General features: G+C 41.9%; 1 protein-coding gene across 2 annotated transcripts in view; it reads right to left on the bottom strand.

The window, feature by feature from the left end:
- The window catches only part of LOC123998742 (protein shisa-6-like), an 80,081-nt gene extending 58,555 nt beyond the window's left edge, over positions 1-21,526 (bottom strand). For both annotated transcript variants that reach the window (XM_046303860.1, XM_046303862.1), the window contains exons 1-5: positions 21,421-21,526; positions 19,886-20,870; positions 13,806-13,954; positions 3,160-3,252; positions 2,109-2,180 (exon numbers count right to left, since the gene is read on the bottom strand). In XM_046303860.1, coding sequence (XP_046159816.1) covers positions 2,109-2,180; positions 3,160-3,252; positions 13,806-13,954; positions 19,886-20,430 — 859 coding nt within the window. In that variant the 5' untranslated portion in view covers positions 20,431-20,870; positions 21,421-21,526. The remainder of the gene's footprint in view (positions 1-2,108; positions 2,181-3,159; positions 3,253-13,805; positions 13,955-19,885; positions 20,871-21,420) is intronic.
- Positions 21,527-22,808: the final 1,282 nt, after the last annotated feature.

Here is a 22,808-nt window from a genome sequence, read left to right as displayed (position 1 = left end):
TCCACTGTGGAGCTTTGCAGCTCCTTCAGGGTTATCTTTGGTCTCTTTGATGCCTCTCTGATTAATGCCCTCCTTGCCTGTTCCGTGAGTTTTGTTGGGCGGCCCTCTCTTGGCAGGTTTGTTGTGGCGCCATGTTCTTTCATTTTTTAAATAATGGTGCTCCGTGGGATGTTCAAAGTTCAAGATATTTTTTTATAACCCAACCCTGATCTGTACTTCTCTACAACTTTGTCCCTGACCTGTTTGGAGAGCTCCTTGGTCTTCATGGTACCTCTTGCTTGGTAGTGCCAATTGCTTAGTGGTGTTGCAGACTCAGTGGCCTTTCAGAATGATTTGACACTTAGATTGCACACAGCTGGACATTATTTAACTAATTATGTGACTTCTGAAGATAATTGGTTGCACCAGATCTTATTTAGGGGCTTCAAAGCAAAGGGGGTGAATACATATGCTCACACCACTTTTACGTTCTTTATTTAAATTTTTTTTAAACAAGTAATTTCTTTACATTTCACTTCACCAATTTGGACTATTTTGTTTATGTCCATTAAATGAAATCCAAATATAAATCTATTTAAATTACAGGTTGTAATGCAACAAAATAGGAAAAAAGCCAAGGGGGATGAATACTTTTGCAAGGCACTGTATATATTGTAATGACCTGGCTAGATCATAAATTAACCATTGTTCAGACAGAGAATTGAGTTTACAAATTCTCAATTAATTAAACAAACTCAACACAGGCTACTGTTTGGCCATTGCCCACGCCAAATAAGGATACCCATATAAATCAACCGTGACCGTCACTTGTTAAGACCAGACGTAAGAAAGAGAACAATGGCTAAGCATGGTTTTAAACTGGTGATGCTCCACCCCCCAGCCAACCCCCCCCACACACACACACACACACACACACACCCCACCCGCCGCTCCACCATCCATCAGGAATGCCGGGCACCAAAACATTCCAGGCAATCCCGTGGTTGGCAGATAGCAGTTTGACTGGCATGTCGGATCCCTTGAACACTGGGTACTGGTAAGTACAGCACAACCAACGAACAGCATAACACATAACACACAGCTGTCTGTGCAGGTCACTACAATATATATAAATATAATAAAGAAAACAGGAGAAATAAGAATAAAGAGTAAGCTATATACTGGGTCAGTGCCAATACTGGATGTCAAACTGGTGATAGTAACAGGAGGTACAGGGAGCAGACAGAGAGCCTGTTGACAGTTACTGTAACACCAGGAAGCAGTGATGTGGCCTAAAAGGAAGGCAGAGGATTGCTGTTCAAACCCCAGTTAGGCTACCTCATTTTCACATACATTCTTTGTATAAACAACTATATAGATATGCAAGGAAATATTTGAATTTGAATTAGAAGCCAATGTAAAACAGTACTTGTTTTTGTCACTTGGTAAAATACCACTTACCTTGCAGACACCTAAAATTTACAAGAAGTGGTTATAAAATTGCAGACACATTAACAACATCAGAATGTGCCTCGTCTCACACACACACACACACACACACACACACACACACACACACACACACACACACACACACACACACACACACACACACACACACACACACACACACACACACACACACACACACACACACACACACACACACACACACACACACACACACACACACACACACACACACACACACACACTGTTAATCATGACATCGCAACCATTTTAATGCTTGTCACCCTCCTTGTCTATCCTAATCATCTACAGAACCCATGACTGCTTCATACTTTGGAGAACAGACCAGCACAGACATTCAAGCCTGTTTTCCACTCCTCTTTATGGAGTTGTTTCTCTATGTTCAGCATTAGGGACACCAGACAGCCATGCTTTCTGAAAGCTGTACTGGGCTGGTTAATGATAGTGGCAGGGCGTCTGTTCTGATGCCCTGCGTTATGAGGAGCGCAGGGCATCAGCCGCCAAACCCACTCTATGGGCCCAGGGTCTAGGTGTGTGAAGTGTGTGAGAGTGGTCTTATCTGGCGGGAGCAGAAAGCAGGTGTGTGGCTGTTCTCCAGCAGGAAGCAGGGGTCTCCATAGTGAGAATATGTTACATACTGTAGGAGATATTAGGAACGTCCAGATCTCCCTGCCAGGACAGTTGCCCTAAATCGTCTACAGAGTGCTGCGCTGCAAAGACAGAGAACAGCCACTTGTTTACTACTTAGCTTTATGCACCAACTCTAGCTATTATCATCCTATACTTTCAGATTAAGAACATTTAGTTTTCTATGTTGCAATTCAGTCTATTTCTATTTTGACTGATAAATTCAATAGGTGTATAGACAACTGGTAAAGGAACAGGGACACAGGGAAAGGAAAGTCTCACATTAACAATTTATGCTGTATGATGTACACTCAGGAGTCACACTCCTCAAGCTGCTAGTGATGTCATGCAGGTGAAGGAGGACCCAAACGCGACTTAACAGAAACAGAGTTTATTAATGCTCATAATGTAGTTTTCTTGGCATTTGACAAGAAGTCACTTATGTACAACTATCATCAATGATTTTAAGCCTCCTTAGTGGGCGGAGACAAGACTCTGTCAGCTCAACTGACTGCATTGTTCTCGTACAGTAGACAGTTCTGTACACAGTAATCTGGCACGAAGAAGATTTGGAGGATGTGACAAGTACAGCATGCAGTGTTGGTAATGCTGAGTGTTATTTCATCCACACATGGCCATTGTGTAAATGCCTTTATGTGTCAGTCAAGGGGAAAAACATAACAAAAAGGAGAGAGTACTTTTCACATCTGAACAAAGCAGGAACTCGTTGAGGCTTTTCTCTTTTCAATTAGCTTTGAGAAATGCAGTTATTGTTCTGCCAAAAGCTTCAGTCCCATTTCCCAAGGTGACTGCCAGCTGAGAAGTGAGCAAGTAAAATAATTGGATGGGCTATTGCACTGTTTCCCCCTGATCTACTGAAACAGTGGATCGAAAAATGAAAGAAGACTTTTTGGACAAAGAGTGGAGGAAGTGTGTGGAGGTGAGAGGCAAGGTGAAAATGAGGGTGAGATTTGTGTTAGAAGTTTGTACCACAACGCTGTCATTACTCTTGAAGACATAGTAATTGTCATCAGACCAACAGACAATGGAGATGGACAATACCTTTTAGGTGCGGTCGTCCCAGTGTCACGAATCCAGAGGAGATGAAGTTATGATCAAGTTGGCCTTGGCGGAAGTTCTCTTTCCCGTAGTGCCCTGTGAGAGAAATGCGGAGTTAAGATAGCATGAGATGACCAATACCATTTATCTGACTGAGACAATGCACTAAGCATATTCGTTGCTGATTTTCGTTCCAACCCTCACATACGAAATCCCGAACAACTGTGTACACATATCAGAGTCTGGGACACTCTTAATCAGAGGTGTAGACTCGAGTCACATGACTTGGACTCGCGTCAGACTACATTAAATGGTATCACATTTGGTGAAGTGTACATTATTGTTTAGGACTCGAAACTCAAAGTTTAGGACTTGAGACTTGACTCGGACTTGCCTGCCTTGACTTGGGACTTGACTTGGGTCTTGAGTGCTAAGACTTGAGACTTACTTGTGACTTGTAAAACAATGACTTGGTCCCACCTCTGCTCTTAATAGATCCAACCACCCTAGTTAATGAACATATGATATGATGCATTAGCCTCATTCTTTAGTTAGCCGAATAGCTGTGTTCAAGGGAGTTTGTTTTTTATGGTGTCTTCTTTCAGTTCAGCCAGTACTCTGACAGATAGTGAGGAGGCCTCTGTATTTCACTCCCTCTTTGGCTCAGACAACTGGTAAAGGAACAGGGACACAGAGGGAAAGGAAAGTCTCACATTAACAATTTATGCTGTATGATGTACACTCAGGATCATCACCACCGCAAAAGGTCACACTCCTCAAAGCTGGGGGAGCTAGTGAAGACCTTCCCTTCTCATATCGTTGTTCACAAATTAAACAAAGATGCCCATTCAGGGTCAAAAGCCCTGCCCTTTTGCCAAAGCAGGTAAAACATTCCAACTTTAATTGGATGGAAAAATGTCTTTCATGCTTGGGAACTTGACCCTGAAGATCAGTGATGAGATTCTAAAGAACCCTTCTAACCGAGACACTCTCCTGTGTTTTAAAACGGATTCATTCCATCCTCAACTTATACAGTACAACACTTTTACCCCACATAGACCTACACTATGGAGGGACCTAATATAATTGATTCATAAACTGTGTAATTGGATCTATCTTCACAATCATGACAGCTTTATTGTAGTACTGTATCTATGAAATGTCAGTATACAAAATGTGCCTTGCAACAAAACATTTCATCCTGAATTTCCATGGTCGTAAAGATCACTATGTAACATAATTTGTTCCAAGATGATATAGTGTGTCTGGCTGGAACAAGTCCTGTAATTGAGAGTGCAGAGGTCCACAATGGACCGTCAAAGTGCCGGCCAGCAGTCTGACAACCTCCATTTGTCCTGCCAATCCAACACCAAAATATTGTGCACAAAAAAGATGCAGGTAGGCTGAGAAAGTGAGTGTGTATCAGGCAGTGAAAGCTTAAGCTGAAAGTAGAGGAGAAACAACATGACGGTCTGTCTTACAAAGGCCTATTGAGTTCCCCTCCCCTAGCTCTCTTCCTTCCTGTTAGTGCCAGTCTGTATTAGCTGGCAAATAGTTCAACAGCCTCATCTCAATGGAACAACTTCAAAGTCAATAGTGTCACTCAGACCTTTGGGCCATAGAGGCAGAGATCGAACCACATTTCAAATGATCATAATGAGAAGGAACACCTAGGACCATTAGCCCTGGTCCTCATTACACTGACGTTTGACACAGGCCTGAGCTCTCTAAAGCCTGTTTGGTTCTGTTTTCAAGCCCAATGGATACTGTAAACTGATTGCTGAAACATTTTATCCATCACTGTTACTTTGGGATTTTCATACTAAGAAACAAGTAAATACTTAATGACTCTCAGGATTTAAGAAGTTGACTGAGTCCAATTTATGCTGAATAAAAAGAGGCGTTTATGTGCAAGTTTTTAAAAAATCTGTTCAAAGTATGCCTTCATGAAGTGTTCTTGGCTTAGAATAATACCAAAGGGAAAACAACTACAACACTTACAGTGCATTCAGAAGGTATTCAGACCTCTTCCCTTTTCCACATTACAGCCTTATTCTAAAATGGATTAAATAATGTACACAGTCTACACATAAAAAAAAACAGAAATAGCTTATAATACCTTATAAGTATTCAGACCCTTTGCTATTAGACTTCGAAATTGAGCTCAGGTGCATCCTGTTTCCCATCCTTGAGATGTTTCTACAACTTGATTGGAGTCCAAATGTGGAAAATTCAATTGATTGGACATGATTTGGAAAGGCGTGTCACACCTGTCTATTTAAGGTCCCACAGTTGACAGTGCATGTCAGAGAAAAAACCAAGCCATGAGGTCGAAGGAATTGTTCGTAGAGCTGCAAGACAGAATTGTGTCGAGGTATAGATCTGGGGAAGGGTACCAAAACATTTCTGCATCATCGAAGGTCATCAAAAACACAGTGGCCTCCATTATTCTTAAATGGAAGTTTAAGTTTGTAATCACCAAGTCACCAATCACCAAATCACCAATCACCAAGTTTGGAATCACCAAGGCTCTTCCTAAATCTGTCCGCTCGGCAAAACTAAGCAATCGGGGGAGAAGGGCCTTGGTCAGGGAGGTGACCAAGAACCTGATGGTCACTCTGAAAGAGCTCCAGAGTTCCTCTGTGGAGATGGGACAAGCTTCCAGATGGACAACTATCTCTGAAACCCTCCACCAATCAGGCTTTTATGGTAGAGTGGCCAGACGGAAGCCACTCCTCAGTAAAAGGCACATGACAGCCCGTTTAGAGTTTGCCAAAAGGCACCTAAAGGACTCTCAGACCATGAGAAGAAATGTGGAACTCTTTGGCCTGAATGCCAAGTGTCACGTCTGGAGGAAACCTAGCACCATCCCTATGGTGAAGCAGGGACTGGGAGACTAGTCAGGATCGAGGGAGAGATGAACAGAGCAAAAAAAATCCTTGATGAAAACTTGCTCCACAGTACTCAGGACCTGGTGCAAAGGAATGGTGCAAAGGTTCACCTTCCAACAGGACAATGATCCTAAACACACAGCCAAGACAGTGCAGCAGTGGCTACAGAACAAGTCTCTGAATACCCTTTAGTGGCCCAGCCAGAGGCGGACTAATCAATTTTAGAATAAGGCTGTAATGTAACACAATGTGGAAAATGTGAAGGGGTCTGAATACTTTCCGAATGCACTGTATCTCCGCCAGTGTTTGACAAGCTGTGATGGGGATAATCAGCTTTCTAACCTTGGTCTACTCTAAGGACAGCGCCTAAGGGCTGTATTCAGGTTCTACTGTAGGAGACGTTGACTATGATACATTGTGTTCTTATGCTGAAATACACTGATACATTATCTCGAAGGGGTCATTTAACTGATTTTCCATTAGCAGACGACTTTAGGGTCCAAGCAGAGACCAACCAACATCAATGAGAAAATTATGTTAGAACGTAATACACTGCTCAAAAAAAATAAAGGGAACACTTAAACAACACAATGTAACTCCAAGTCAATCATACTTCTGTAAAATCAAACTGTCCACTTAGGAAGCAACACTGATTGACAATAAATTTCACATGCTGTTGTGCAAATGGAATAGACAACAGGTGAAAATTATAAGCAATTAGCAAGACACCCCCAATAAAGGAGTGGTTCTGCAGGTGGTGACTACAGACCACTTCTCAGTTCCTATGCTTCCTGGCTGATGTTTTGGTCACTTTTGAATGCTGGCGGTGCTTTCACTCTAGTGGTATCATGAGACGGAGTCTACAACCCACACAAGTGGCTCAGGTAGTGCAGCTCATCCAGGATGGAAAAATCAATGCGAGCTGTGGCAAGAAGGTTTGCTGTGTCTGTCAACGTAGTGTCCAGAGCATGGAGGCACTACCAGGAGACAGGCCAGTACATCAGGAGACGTGGAGGAGGCCGTAGGAGGGCAACAACCCAGCAGCAAGACCGCTACCTCCACCTTTGTGCAAGGGGGAGCAGGAGGAGCACTGCCAGAGCCCTGCAAAATGACCTCCAGCAGGCCACAAATGTGCATGTGTCTGCTCAAACGGTCAGAAACAGACTCCATGAGGGTGGTATGAGGGCCCGACGTCCACGGGTGGGGGTTGTCATTACAGCCCAACACCGTGCAGGACGTTTGGCATTTGCTAGAGAACATCAAGATTGGCAAATTCGCCACTGGTGCCCTGTGCTCTTCACAGATGAAAGCAGGTTCACACTGAGCACATGTGACAGACGTGACAGAGTCTGGAGACGCCGTGGAGAACGTTCTGCTGCCTGCAACATCCTCCAGCATGACCGGTTTGGTGGTGGGTCAGTCATGGTGTGGGGTGGCATTTCTTTGGGGGGCCGCACTGCCCTCCAAGTACTCGCCAGAGGTAGCCTGACTGCCATTAGGTACCGATATGAGATCCTCAGACCCCTTGTGAGACCATATGCTGGTGCGGTTGGCCCTGGGTTCCTCCTAATAAAAGACAATGCTAGACCTCATGTGGCTGGAGTCTGTCAGCAGTTCCTGCAAGAGGACTGGCCCGCCCATTCCCCAGACCTGAATCCAATTGAGCACATCTGGGCTATCATGTCTCGTTCCATCCACCAACGCCATGTTGCACCACAGACTGTCCAGGAGTTGGCGGATGCTTTCGTCCAGGGCTGGGAGGAGATCCCTCAGGAGACCATCCGCCACCTCATCAGGAGCATGCCCAGGCGGTGGAGGGAGGTCATACAGGCACGTGGAGGCCACACACACTACTGAGCCTCATTTTGACTTGTTTTAAGGACATTACATCAAAGTTGGATCAGCCTGTAGTGTGGTTTTCCACTTTAATTTTGAGTGTGACTCCAAATCCAGACCTCCATGGGTTGATAAATTTGATTTCCATTGATAATTTTTGTGTGATTTTGTTGTCAGCACATTCAACATTGCAAAGAAAAAAGTATATAATAAGAAATATTTCATTCATTCAGATCTAGGATGTGTTATTTTAGTGTTCCCTTTATTTTTTTGAGCAGTGTATATTTCCAAGTGTGAAAATAAAACAACATAGAATACAATCTGAATTGTGAAAAACAGATATATTCATATGCGGATCTCATGTATTACTGCAGATTCCCAGGTATATCCACATATAATCTACATGAGCCACCAAAGACAGCAACTAGCATTGTAATACAGTATGTAATGGAATAGTGTATGTGCTGAGGCTAGTTCAGTCAAGGCCAGTTTCACCCAGTATAGTACAGTTGATGCCAGACTTGAGGGAGATGCATACAGTATTTCACAACAGAAAGATGAGTCGTGTCAGAAAGGAGGCCACAAGGGATGAAGACCAATTACAGGACTGACATGAACCCAAACAAAATAGTCAGCTCTAGGGAGGTATCCAGCGTATTCCACAATCTCTTAATGTAAAAAACTGGGGAAGTATCCAGCACAGTCCATAACCCCTAATGTAAAACACTGGGGAAGTATCCAGCATAGTCCACAATCTCTTAATGTAAAAAACTGGGGAAGTATCCAGCATAGTCCACAATCTCTAAATGTAAAACACTGGGGAAGTATCCAGCATAGTCCACAATCTCTTAATGTAAAACACTGGGGAAGTATCCAGCATAGTCCACAATCTCTAAATGTAAAACACTGGGGAAGTGTCCAGCACAGTCCACAATCTCTAAATGTAAAACACTGGGGAAGTGTCCAGCACAGTCCACAATCTCTAAAGTAAAACATAGTCCACAATCTCTAAATGTCCAGCACAGTCCACAATCTCTAAATGTAAAACACTGGGGAAGGGAAGTGTCCAGCACAGTCCACAATCTCTAAATGTAAAACACTGGGGAAGTGTCCAGCACAGTCCACAATCTCTAAATGTAAAACACTGGGGAAGTGGGTCCACAATCTCTAAAAGTGTCCAGCACAGTCCACAATCTCTAAATGTAAAACACTGGGGAAGTGTCCAGCACAGTCCACAATCTCTAAATGTAAAACACTGGGGAAGTGTCCAGTAAAACACTGGGGAAGTATCCAGCACAGTCCACAATCTCTAAATGTCCACATAGTCCACAATCTCTAAATGTAAAACACTGGGGAAGTGTCCAGCACAGTCCACAATCTCTAAATGTAAAACACTGGGGAAGTATCCAGCCAGTCCACAATCTCTAAAGTCCAGCATAGTCCACAATCTCTAAATGTAAAACACTGGGGAAGTATCCAGCACAGTCCACAATCTCTTAATGTAAAACACTGGGGAAGTGTCCAGCATAGTCCACAATCTCTAAATGTAAAACACTGGGGAAGTGTCCAGCATAGTCCACAATCTCTAAATGTAAAACACTGGGGAAGTGTCCAGCACAGTCCACAATCTCTAAATGTAAAACACTGGGGAAGTGTCCAGCATAGTCCACAATCTCTAAATGTAAAACACTGGGGAAATGTCCACAATCTCTTAAATCCAGCACAGTCCACAATCTCTAAAAAACACTGGGGAAGTGTCCAGCACAGTCCACAATCTCTAAATGTAAAACACTGGGGAAGTGTCCAGCACAGTCCACAATCTCTAAATGTAAAACACTGGGGAAGTGTCCAGCACAGTCCACAATCTCTAAATGTAAAACACTGGGGAAGTGTCCAGCACAGTCCACAATCTCTAAAGTCCACAATCTCTAAATGTAAAACACTGGGGAAGTATCCAGCACAGTCCACAATCTCTAAATGTAAAACACTGGGGAAGTGTCCAGCATAGTCCACAATCTCTAAATGTAAAACACTGGGGAAGTATCCAGCACAGTCCACAATCTCTAAATGTAAAACCAGCACAGTCCACAATCTCTAAATGTAAAACACTGGGGAAGTGTCCAGCACAGTCACAAGTCCACAATCTCTAAATGTAAAACACTGGGGAAGTCCACAATCTCTAAATGTAAAACACAGTCCAGCACAGTCCACAATCTCTAAATGTAAAACACTGAAGGGAAGTCCACAATCTCTAAATGTAAAACACTGGGGAAGTATCCAGCACAGTCCACAATCTCTAAATGTAAAACACTGGGGAAGTATCCAGCACAGTCCACAATCTCTAAATGTAAAACACTGGGGAAGTATCCAGCACAGTCCACAATCTCTAAATGTAAAACACTGGGGAAGTATCCAGCACAGTCCACAATCTCTCTAAATCCAGCACAGTCCACAATCTCTAAATGTAAAACACTGGGGAAGTGTCCAGCACAGTCCACAATCTCTAAATGTAAAACACTGGGGAAGTATCCAGCACAGTCCACAATCTCTAAATGTAAAACACTGGGGAAGTGTCCAGCACAGTCCACAATCTCTAAATGTAAAACACTGGGGAAGTATCCAGCACAGTCCACAATCTCTAAATGTAAAACACTGGGGAAGTATCCAGCACAGTCCACAATCTCTAAATGTAAAACACTGGGGAAGTATCCAGCACAGTCCACAATCTCTAAATGTAAAACACTGGGGAAGTATGCAGCACAGTCCACAATCTCTAAATGTAAAACACTGGGGAAGTATCCACATCCTAAATGTAAAACACAGCACAGTCCACAATCTCTAAATGTAAAACACTGGGGAAGTATGTAAAACACTGGGAAGTATCCAGCACAGCACAGTCCACAATCTCTAAATGTAAAACACTGGGGAAGTATCCAGCACAGTCCACAATCTCTAAATGTAAAACACTGGGGAAGTGTCCAGCACAGTCCACAATCTCTAAATGTAAAACACTGGGGAAGTATTGTCAGGTTCTATTTTTCAGAGTAAATGACTCACGGACACTAGAGAAGCTTTCACCAAGTTGAATTATTCCCAAAGGTTCTGTACAGCTGTAATCAGACAGCAAAACATTTCAGACATCACAATTATATACATCCTATTTAAGACACTCCCTCTCTCCATCCTTAGTTTCTGCCCAAGATAAAGTAGGTAACCAGATACTAACCCTGATTAATCCCTGAAGGGAAATTGATCTCACCCCTCAACTCCTGACCTCAACCCCTCCTTCACCTAATCCACAGATATCCATCTTTCTTCCCTAAATCAACACATCGCTCTCCTTTCCTCCATCAAACATGTTGCAAAGATTTCTGGGTTGCTACAGAGTCTTTCTATTCAAGGCTTCGTCTCTATCATTTATTTAATATCTCAATGTTCAAAGTTGAGCCGATTCCAACAGTATGCAGCACAGTCCATAATCTCTTAATGTAAAACACTGGGGAAGTATGCAACACAGTCCATAATCTCTTAATGTAAAACACTGGGGAAGTATGCAGCACAGTCCATAATCTCTTAATGTAAAAGTGTTTCATTAATCCATAATGCTAACCCTGATGTTAACCCTGAAGTGACCTCCAGACTACCATGACACCCCAGTGTTTTACATTAAGAGATTATGGACTGTGCTGCATACTTCCCCAGTGTTTTACATTAAGAGATTATGGACTGTGCTGCATACTTCCCCAGTGTTTTACATTAAGAGATTATGGACTGTGCTGCATACTTCCCCAGTGTTTTACATTAAGAGATTATGGACTGTGCTGCATACTTCCCCAGTGTTTTACATTAAGAGATTATGGACTGTGCTGCATACTTCCCCAGTGTTTTACATTAAGAGATTATGGACTGTGCTGCATACTTCCCCAGTGTTTTACATTAAGAGATTATGGACTGTGCTGCATACTTCCCCAGTGTTTTACATTAAGAGATTATGGACTGTGTTGCATACTTCCCCAGTGTATGCAGCACAGTCCATAATCTCTTAATGTAAAACACTGAGGTGTCATGGTAGTCTTGAGGTCACTTCAGGGTTAACATTATGGATTAATGAAACACAGTGAGAGCTGTTAGAGGGGATGAAAGCCGATAAGGGGTTAGACAATCCTAGTTTTGGGCAACTGTAAAATGGCAGTCAAAGTGGTTATTGATTCCAATGAGAATTATTGAAGTGTCAAGTGTTGGAATTCAGGCAAACATAACTGTAACCACCTCTGTTGGCTAGCCCTTACAGTAGTTTCATTTAATAATAAACTGCACATAGCAGCTGTGGCTTTTGTGGCTTGAGTCAAGTCTGAGAAAAGCGGCTCACATCCCATGGTGTAGCACGTAACAGTTCTCCTCTGACACAATCCCTGGATGAGGAGGAGTGTCTACTTTGACACGAGAGTGAAACATAACACTGAATCTGGGACACCATACTAGGGCACTTAGCAAGCGATCCCCGGAGCAGGGATCTGGAGACCGGATAAAAGAAGGAGGAACAATGATGCAAGACCGAATTATCTCAGGACAAAAGCCATGTGTCTCCCGAAGAACATATTAATTTGCATCTCCATTTTGAGCCAATGCTGAGTAGGCTTATGGAACCCCAGCATGAAAATAGACTCAGCAGAGGCCCTTTGTCTACACTGCTATATCGTTTTCAGTCTTAAAAAATATACTTAAGTAGCAGGGCCCCATCATCAGTTTGGGGGAGTAGTGAACTACATGTGGTTTAACTTGCAATTTAAATACATTTTTGCAGTAGCTTTGTGGTAGTTGACCTAAATTCAAATCTTGGTAGTGTTTTCAGTAGTTCATTAGTTTGTTGCCATGTATTGGTGTAGCTTACTACTGGAACTACACACTACTTTTTTTGTTGCAAAAATAAAATATTGGTGAAGTAGGCAAGAATTGCCTTAATGTTTTCAGCATCAAACCTGCCTAATTCTCACTTGAAACACTTTTTGTGTGTTGAATTCCACATGTTTGAGTTTAATAGGGCAGAATACACATTCTGTTAACATCTGACTCCAGAGTGATATGTTCTTGCAATTTGTAGTCTGTGACATTTCAGATTCAGGTATGATAATTTTTCGCTACGTAGTTTGGATGTAGTGAACTTCTTTTTAAAAGTAACATTAAGGTTAGCTTTAGTGTAGTTTAACTTACAATAGTGTGAAGTAACTGGTAGCTCATTAATTATATTTTCAGAGTAGCTTCCCCAACACTGCCCATCATCTATTTCAGTGTGTGTGTCAAATACCATTTTGACCAATAATGAAAGCAATAAGGTCCCACTTTACTATGCAAAGGTTGCATACCATAGAAATAACATTGTTGTACAAATGTCAGCCAAGTATAATGACAGTAGTTATATATACTGTTACATAGAAGTGTGTACAATGGAGATTACTGTGTAGTCATAAAAAGCTATTGAAAGTCCATAATAGAATGTCTCCTTATTCAGTCATCCCTGCTTGTCTCGTTTCTATGGGATTTCTATAATCTACCTCCACAATACCTACCAATCACTACTGTCTATATGAAATTCAGACTGGATCTCCACCACTCAGAGAACGTAACTGAGGGCAAAGAATATGGCTTTAATAACACCTTCTCTATTATGTTCTCATGACATTTACATTGAACCTCATTTCATTTGATTTAACTACTTAACATAACTTCTGTTTCCATATTAACTCTGTCATCTTGGGTATCGATTTTATACAGAGAAAGGACTTTGATTCAACTCATAGTGCACCATTGTAGCGTACTAGAGGGAAAGACCATTTCAGAACCTATGCTTAGGACAAGTACAGTTTGAATCATTTTTGCAAGATATTCTTGGATATGTGAAGTAAAAACAGTGCAGGTACCCACCGTGGTTTGCTAGCATGGTGTGAACTGGGGTGTAATGGTTCTTGGACGTTCGGAGAGGTGTGTCCATGTCTTTGGGTGAACCCTCCAATGCTGCAATATTTTCATTCTCCTTATTTAGTCCTTGTTGCCTCAAAATGTCTGCAAGGGCTCTGCAAAAGAAATGTAAAAACACAGATGTAATTTAATAGTTTTCAGACTATACAAACAGAACCAGAAATAATTTCCTGTTTTCAATCACCGACAACCATTATTCTCAACATCCCCAGAAGGTCTACTTAATTTATTTAGTTACATACAGCTCCAATTGTGTTGGCGGAGCTCCAGAACCAGGTACAGTGTGAAGTGTAATTACACCCAAGGTGGCCGATAGGCCAGGTTTCAATACTGAGCCACACTGAGTACAGATGTGCCTTTCCCTTCAGGCCAAGGGAAGACAGCTAAAGCCATTCATCAATGTTCCTTGAAGAACGTTCTGCTAGAGCTATACGCCCCCACTACTAAGGTTCAAATGGGAATCTAACTCCTACCAAGTTACCAATTTTTCACACAAAGCATCTTGCTATCACCATTTTCAACATTGGTCCCCATTGAGGTATAGTGGTGAGGATGGTGGACATATTGGTTTCTTCAAAGAGCTGAAAGGGTAATGTAACTGTGTCAAAGTCGACCTGAGTCAACTTCTTTCCATAACTCTCTGTGACTTTGGGAGCTATGTATTAATAGCCTTTCCCTTCTAGGATGGGCACACTTTAACCATATCCTTTCTACAGACTGAGGCGACCTGGTTTTCATCGCCCCAGTTGACTACTTTGTGTCTTGTATAGCAGGAACACGTTCAACCAGTCCCACACAGTGGAGGAATAGAGGTGCTTTTTCAAAATATTGTGTTTGAAAGCCCCAAAGTCTAGACCTGTCACAGTTTCCTCCCCTACAAAATATCTTCGGTAAATCATGTTTCAATAGCACCAGTACATTCCTATGTATGGGAAGGGAAAAACATCTACAAGAAATGGGAACGTATAAAATCATCTTCAAACGATACACCCATCATCCATCGAGGGAGTGAAGTAAATACTGTAAAGAAGAGAAGTGAAAATAAATTGTAATTCCCTTTACACTGCACTTGCAGCACATGACAGACATAATTCAGTCTTGTTGGTTTTCAGAGGGACTTGCCTCCGCAGTGAAATGGGATTTTTTTCTATTTTTTTCTATTTTAACACATTTCTACATTGTCAAAAGAGATAAGGAAGCCTAGAATGTGTGTACAGATATGGCGACATGTTTGCAATTATTTCAGACTGAGACAGAGATTGAATTATTATGAGCATGTGGTGTAGATGTTCAACAAGTCTATCATCTGCATTCTAAACGGATTAGTTTAGTTTATTAGGATCCCATTAGCTACTGCACATGCAGCAGCTACTCTTCCTGGGGTACACATACAATGTACAAATACACGACAAAGTACAGAACAGTTATAGACAAGAAAAACATAAGATATTACATTCAATTAAAAATTAAAAATGCACATAAAATAAGAGTTATATATTTGAAAGAGACCAAGAGACAACAAAAATAGTATTTACATATTCATATTATTCATAGTATTCATATATATTCATAGTGTTCACATATACACATTCATAGTCATATATACAATACATTACATCTTTAGAAATAGGAGAGATGATGTGATACAACATTAAACAAATTATTCCGTTTTTTTAAGCTAAATTTACTTTTTTCCTAAGTAATGTCTTGTGGCAGAGCATTCCACAATGACATGGCTCTAAACATACAGTAACTGAGCGATGCATTAAATCTGTCTTTGGTTTCGGTACTGTGAAGAAACCCATAGTGGCGTATCTGGTGGAGTATGTACAGTATGTCTGTTTGAAGTGTATGCATATAGATTATACAAGTGGTTAGGCATTTTCAACACAAACACATTTCTTAAAAAGACTCGAAGAGAAGTAACCCATTTCTCCTCAACCCTCAACCATGACAAACTCATGCATGCTGTTGATGTTAGTTCTGTGTGTACAGTCAAGGGCAAGGCGTGCTGCTTTGTTTTGGGCCAACTGCAGCTTTGCTAGGTCTTTCTTTGCTGCACCGGGCCATTTACCAATTAAAATAGGTTCAAAAGCATTGGGGAGAGAAAAATGGAAATCAATGTGAATTTCTACTCCCCTTGGATCCTGAACTCCACAAAAAGTTTGTCAAGCCATGATTCATGGCTGAATGAATATGTTAGAAAAGTATTGCAGCATTGACCCTGCCTATCAGGTTGTCAGTAATCTCGGTTTAACGCAGAACTAAAATCTCTTGTAATTTGGTCAGATGCTCGAGGACCAGTACCAGTACCAATTAGGTTTATGTAGTCTGTCCATGAGAGATTAGGTTGTCAGGAACACCAAAGAATTGAATATTCCCAATGTGAGCAGAGAGAAGGATATCACTGACATGCCAACCACTAATGGAGTAAAAGCAGAGACTGGAGAAGAAATAAATCCATATAAGTGTGCTTTACATGCTTTACAGTTATACAAGAGACATTGCAAAGTCATACTATCTCACCTACCTCACCCAATCTGCTTTCTCTGCCCAATATTATGGTAAAATCACTCTAAAAAGACATATTTAATCTCACTGCATGCAGTTCAATTTATAAATCCCTTTTGAATATATTATAACTGACTCTCACTGACATAACGAAACCTAATATGTACTCAATCTGAGAGTAGATACATTTTTGCAACAGATCCATCTTAAATTGCATCCAGGTTTGCTTTCGAGAAAGTGATCAATATAGACCACTCAAATCCCTGGCTTTGGCTTTCACTCGACATTTATTGTGCCTCCGTGAAGGTCACAGAAGAAACAACAAAGGTCTGCCAAATGCCTTAGCATTCCCCTCACAATCCATCCCCAGTCACTGAGATAAAACTCTGAGTCACTTTACAGGGCTAAATACATTTAAACCATTGCCCAGTATATAGTTAATCCCATGTTCCAATACTACTTTCTAGACAGGGTTATCAGCATGGATGTCTCAAGCCACAGAAGTCGTTTTTTCTCCCCGGCAGAGATCATTGTTACCAAATGTGCCAAATGATTGTTGTAAATAAATCATTAAAAAAGCTATTGAATGTCCTCTAGGCAATGTCACCTCGTTTAGTCATCCCTACTCTGGCTGCATTTACACAGGCAGCCCAATTCTGATTTTACACTAATTGGTCTTTTGTCCAGTCACATGAGATATTTTCACACTATATATTTTTTGAGCTGATCTGATTGGTCAAAAGACCAATTAGTAAAGAAAAAATCTGAATTGGGCAGCATCTGTCTCATCTCTCTCACCACCACTCATACTGATGTGGTGGTGGCAGTAAGCATCTCCATTTGAAAGTACGCCCCATGGCTAGGATAGGAGAGCATTAAGGGGCCAGAAATACTCACAGTCTCCTCAGTTCTGAGTACTGAGATAGAGGTACTGCCACAGCCTCAGAAGTCTAATAGTCTTTAGTGGGATCAAAGTGAGTTGTTTGGTAGGTTGCATGAAATAGCTTTGGCTAGAACTGTAGGAATACACTAGAGGCAGACAGATATTGGTATCATATTTCTACTTGTACTGTCATCGTTGAAACTGTCAAGTTAATGGCTTGGCTTGAATTTAAGGATTGTATGTTTGAATGTCACTCTATGAGCAGAAAAATGTGTCTGAGAGCATTATCTCTTAAATCAAAGACCTGTACTTGACACCATCTTTGGTGTGACTATTAAATCAATAGCTATTGAGGTTGTTGACATTACCATGAATTTTATAAAGGAAAATGAATGGGGGGCACTTATCCAAGCCTTGTTCTCGTATCTATATTTTGTCAACAGAACCGTCCACCTGAAAGATTTCTCTTCAGAACCAGATGTTTAATAAACTGAGGGGAACAAAAAGGTTTCCTTTCAATGCTTTGATATGCATTGTTCAGCTAGGAGTCAATGATATTTGACAGGCTGAAGTATGGACTTCTAACAACAGTGTGAGTGTGACTCATCTAACAGCAGAAGTATTAATGCAGAAAACAGGTGCTGAGGTTAAAGGATGTTGTGGAAGAGAGACAGATCTATGGTTGTAGATGACAAGATGACAGTGTCATCCTTAGAGCTTACCCCATACTGAACATCTGGCCACCGCTACAGTTCAAGCTGCATTTAACTCCAGACAAAGGTCTTCCAGTCTGCTAGACCAGCCACTATATCCACTAGGCTTGTGGTACAAATTATCTCTAGTGGAGAAACATAAATGTTCTATCTAGGGTTGATGCCATGGGAGGGGCTTGCTTAAGAATGGATACAAATTAATGCTGCATGGAGTCTGAGAACAATCAATCTGAATTCCACTCACTGCCTTGATTTTATGGTGCCAGCAGGTAACGAGGGTACAGAAGCCAGTCCTAGCAAGGCACAATTAGCCTCACATGGGCTTTTATCAAGATATTAGCTTTGTCTGAACAGGTAGACAACCCCCTCTGCTATGGGCTAATAGACACCAGACCACCATTAGACAACCACAATGATTGGCTAACCACATGTGGTTTCTCCACCCAAACCATCTCTTTGGGTACTGTCTTGTTATAGCTTTTCTTGCAAGGCATAGGTATACTACTCACATACAACACTGTGAGTGAATGAGAAAGCTGCTGGCTTAATCTGCAAAATTCATCATGGCGGGTTGATGTCAGAGCACAAAATCCCTAACATACTCCTCCACTTCAGAAGGTTAACTGTCTTTCAATTCAGACTGCAGTACATTAGTTACTCTCCTAGCTCTAGGAAGTGCTTAACAATATAGTCAAGGCTTCTAATGTGTCACCAGCTTCAATAATTGCGGAGGCAATTTGTTATTTTCAGCACCTATCCAAATACTTGGACATTGTAGGACTGCAGAGTGCACGATTATAAGGATTGTTGTTACAGTATGCATTCATAGGGACATAATATAATGAATACATTGAGACATTGATTATACTTTCCCAACAGCAGTCCATCCATGGGTCATTATCCCGTAAGATACAAAGCCAATCAAAAGAAGGGAGAGTGACATCTGTACAGTATGTCCTCTGGGTTGTTAGCGGTGAAGCAACCCAACCTTGCTCTTAGTCTGAATGTTATACTGTGACCATGAATGTGATGCCTTTTCTTTACATAGACATTCAATTCCACACCTGCCTCATGGAGGTTTGTTTGTGCTGCTGATGAAAACGGAGCAATACTTTAGTTGACAAGAGACATTTAATGTTCCAATGTATGGTGGTGGTTGTGGTAGTGGTAGTGGTGGTGGTTGTGGTAGTAGTGAATCGGGTTGACTGTCACTTGGGGGTTGTGTATATCTGCATAAGAGAGGTACTTGAAAAGGAGTTGATCGTAATCATCAGTTGGCCTTTGCATAATGGCTTGCAGGTGATGTAACACTATTTTCCAGAGTGGAATGAAATTGATCATCATTGTAAATTATGGCTTCATCCCTATTCAAAAGTTGAGCATATAGCTGCACACCTGTGATGGTCAGATTTATTTGCATCATTGGGATGAAGTGCTCGTGATTTAGTCTATTCACAAATCTAATTTAGCTTTCTATACCCAGTGTACACATTTTTACTGTCAACAGCAGACTTTTTATGTCTGTGAAAAATGAAGCTGGTGTTTCTTAACAGTGATTGCACACACACACACACACACACACACACACACACACACACACACACACACACACACACACACACACACACACACACACACACACACACACACACACACACACACACACACACACACACACACACACACACACACACACACACACACACACACACACACACACACACACACACACACACTGTTAATCATGACATCACAACCATTTTAATGCTTGTCACCCTCCTTGTCTATCCTAATCATCTACAGAACCCATGACTTCTTCATACTTTGGAGAACAGACCAGCACACACACACACACAGAGGAAAAAAGTGGCCCCCATAATAAATGACTATTTCTTAACCTGAATGTCAGGGTGACTTACCTATGGACATTCATTTCCTGAGGGGGCTTGGTTGCTTTGTCGTAGGCAACTTTTGCAGAAACTCCGATGAGGATGATAAAAGCTATGACACCACAGGTGATGTATACCGTTGTGTTAGTCTGATCCAAGTCAGGGTCGTAAGTGTCACCTGTTGGTGCCGGTGAGGGAGGCTGCGTTTTGATCCAATCTGGGGTGTTATAATTTGTGCAAGTTTTCTGTTCTATGCGTTTCCCTTTTTCTGCACAGCAATAGCGCAGGAAACAACTTCCACAACAGTAGCGGTGCTCGGTATTGTTGCACTCGAACACTTTATCGTACGCTCCGCTCACGTCATAGTAGCCCAGGCACGTGTCATGGGTAGCGATCGAAGGTGCCTGGACCTGAGTGTTTCGCCGCGGAACCACAGTAGGCGCCTCCGTGCCGTTCACCTCCTTCATCTTCTGATTCCGCTTTGGAGCATTTTTCTTCCTGTTGGCTGTAGCCGCGCACAGTACATTCAGTGGGTCCAAGTAAATCAAAAGAAGCAGAAGATGCTGTATCCCCATGATTTGAGGTTGTATGTCTTTGCTGATGCGATCGTTTGCCCCCCACTTTTTTTAGTTGTATGCTTTCTCTCCTCACACGAAGACCTCTGGTTCTTTACCTAGCCGTGCTCCTGCCACTGACCCAGTCTTGCGGCTGTCCACAGGGGTTCATTTCCGAAACCCTTTTCCAACTGTCCACTGCCGAGAGTGTCATGCTCTGGTTGAGGGAAGGACGCTTCTTGCACCAATCAATTGCAGTCGGACGACCGTGTCACACATTGTGCAGCATCCTCCGAATATAAGTGGAGTTCTGTGGTCATCGGGGGACTTTTGGGTGGAGGAAGTGTCATTTGGATTCAGCTTGAGAAATGGGCTGAAGAATCCCTTCCGGCTGTCTCAGACAATGCCATCTACCATAAGTATGTATTTATTCGCAAAGCTCTAACTCTTGCACAGTTTTTCTGTAGAGAAAGAAGGAGAGAAAGACAGAGGATTCAGTAAATTCCAACTGCAAAAAAATACTTTGTTAAAAGAAAAAAAAGGACCAAACATTTTGCATAAGAAAAATAACATAACCATCTGCACCAAATTAAATCTAATTTTATGAATTACGTATCAATGCCAACTTAACAGACGCAAAAGAACGCGCGTAAAACAATTCTGCTCAATCAAACAAACGTTCCCTCGCAGACGCACGAACTGTTTCAGCACCATGGACAGCGCAACCCAGCGCGGACACTATGCGGATATATTTTTGAGTAGTTCTTCGTGCTATACTTTCTATTTTTGAATGTCCACTTCAAAGTTATAACGCAGACAATTAAAAAGTCTTAACTCATTTGACAGAGAAATAGCCTAACATATTCAGTGTTGGTAGTTCCCCCCCGCTTTTCTTGTTCGGGTTTACTTTCCTCCAGCTCTATTCATGGAGAGAAGAAGACGAATCTGACGAAACTTTTGTACAAACAAGACAACCAAAATCACACAGCAACGAAACAGAAAAACACTTACCCGTTGATGGTGTCCGGCAACTGAGTGTCTCGACTCTGCCACAGACTGAACCAAAGTACCTCAGCTCTGCGTGAGACCCCGTTCTGCTCCGACCCGACTCCATCCCTCACTCCCCCCTCCACATGAGCGCGTCTACGTCACCAATACAGGTACCTCAGTTAATTAGAAATCGGCCCCTGATAGCAGTGCTCTCGGTCATGCCTACAGGCTGCACTCAGTAATCTGGACTATTCTAGAACTGCATTAGAGCTTTCTCTTTCAGAGTGCGACGTTGGTGGTGTAAATCTTCCCTTTACTGCACAATGCTGCGTTCACTCATACCATGTAACAGCAGCATGTTGCAATTGTTGGTGCTTCTATATAGTTGGCTTTTATTATGCCCTATTATGCGAGAGATTGGGAATGATCTGCTTTAGGTAATACAATAACATGCCACAATATGATGCTAATACACAGTTTAACATGCCATGATAGCAGAGTTTGTCTCTAGGCTATTGGAATGTTCCATTCTGGTGTTCAGAAAAGTGGCTATATTTCCTAAGACATTGATATCTAATCTGGAATGTGGCTCGCTGGAAAGAGAGACCACATACATTACAACGGAAAGCAGTTGGTTAATATTCAGTGAAAAAGCTGCATTAAAGCTAACACACTTACTTATAGGAGGCTCCAGAAACCGCAGTAGCCTAATTTACAATGAAAGACACTGCATCATGTTCAACCTCCATGTAATTTTGGACGAGGCAGTGGAGACTGAAAAAGAACAATGGCCTACATAATTGACTTCAGCCCCTAGTTCAGTGGAGGTTCCTGGGAGACCTTGTGCAATCTAAATCTAACAATCCTTATCGTTTCAGAGAACTCTACATATTTGATGTACTTTCCCACCTCATTTTTCATTTGACAGGTTTGTGTACTTTCAGTTGTGTTTGCCCCATATTACAGTATGAGTATAACGCTATGATGAGATACTATTACTCTCCAAGCACATCAAGTTACTTTGTGGCCCATGGTAGAATGAGGTAGCCTTTTTTAACCTTGTCCACACGTTGAGTTGCATGTTGAAAACAGCGAGGCCTTTGAAATGAAATCCATAAACTCCACGCTGCCCTGACAGTGTTCAGAAGCTAATATGACAAGGAGACAAGAAAAGGGCACAGGGCTTTTGATAAATGTGTTTCTTCACTGGATGCTATGGATGGCAGCATTTGCAAATTAGCCCCCCGACTCTGTCAGTCAAAATGACACATCAGATGTCACATCGAGCACAAAGGGAAGAAGGATTGTCCATTAATGTTTAACAGCTTAGTGTGGAGAAAGCTAGCCTCAGCAAAAAGCATTGACAGGTAAAGACTGGGTCGACATTGGCTCAGGAATAATGAGACTAT

Source organism: Oncorhynchus gorbuscha, linkage group LG16, assembly GCF_021184085.1.
Source record: "Oncorhynchus gorbuscha isolate QuinsamMale2020 ecotype Even-year linkage group LG16, OgorEven_v1.0, whole genome shotgun sequence".
NCBI classification, from domain to species: Eukaryota; Metazoa; Chordata; class Actinopteri; order Salmoniformes; family Salmonidae; genus Oncorhynchus; species Oncorhynchus gorbuscha.
This window is presented reverse-complemented; position numbering and strand designations above follow the sequence as displayed.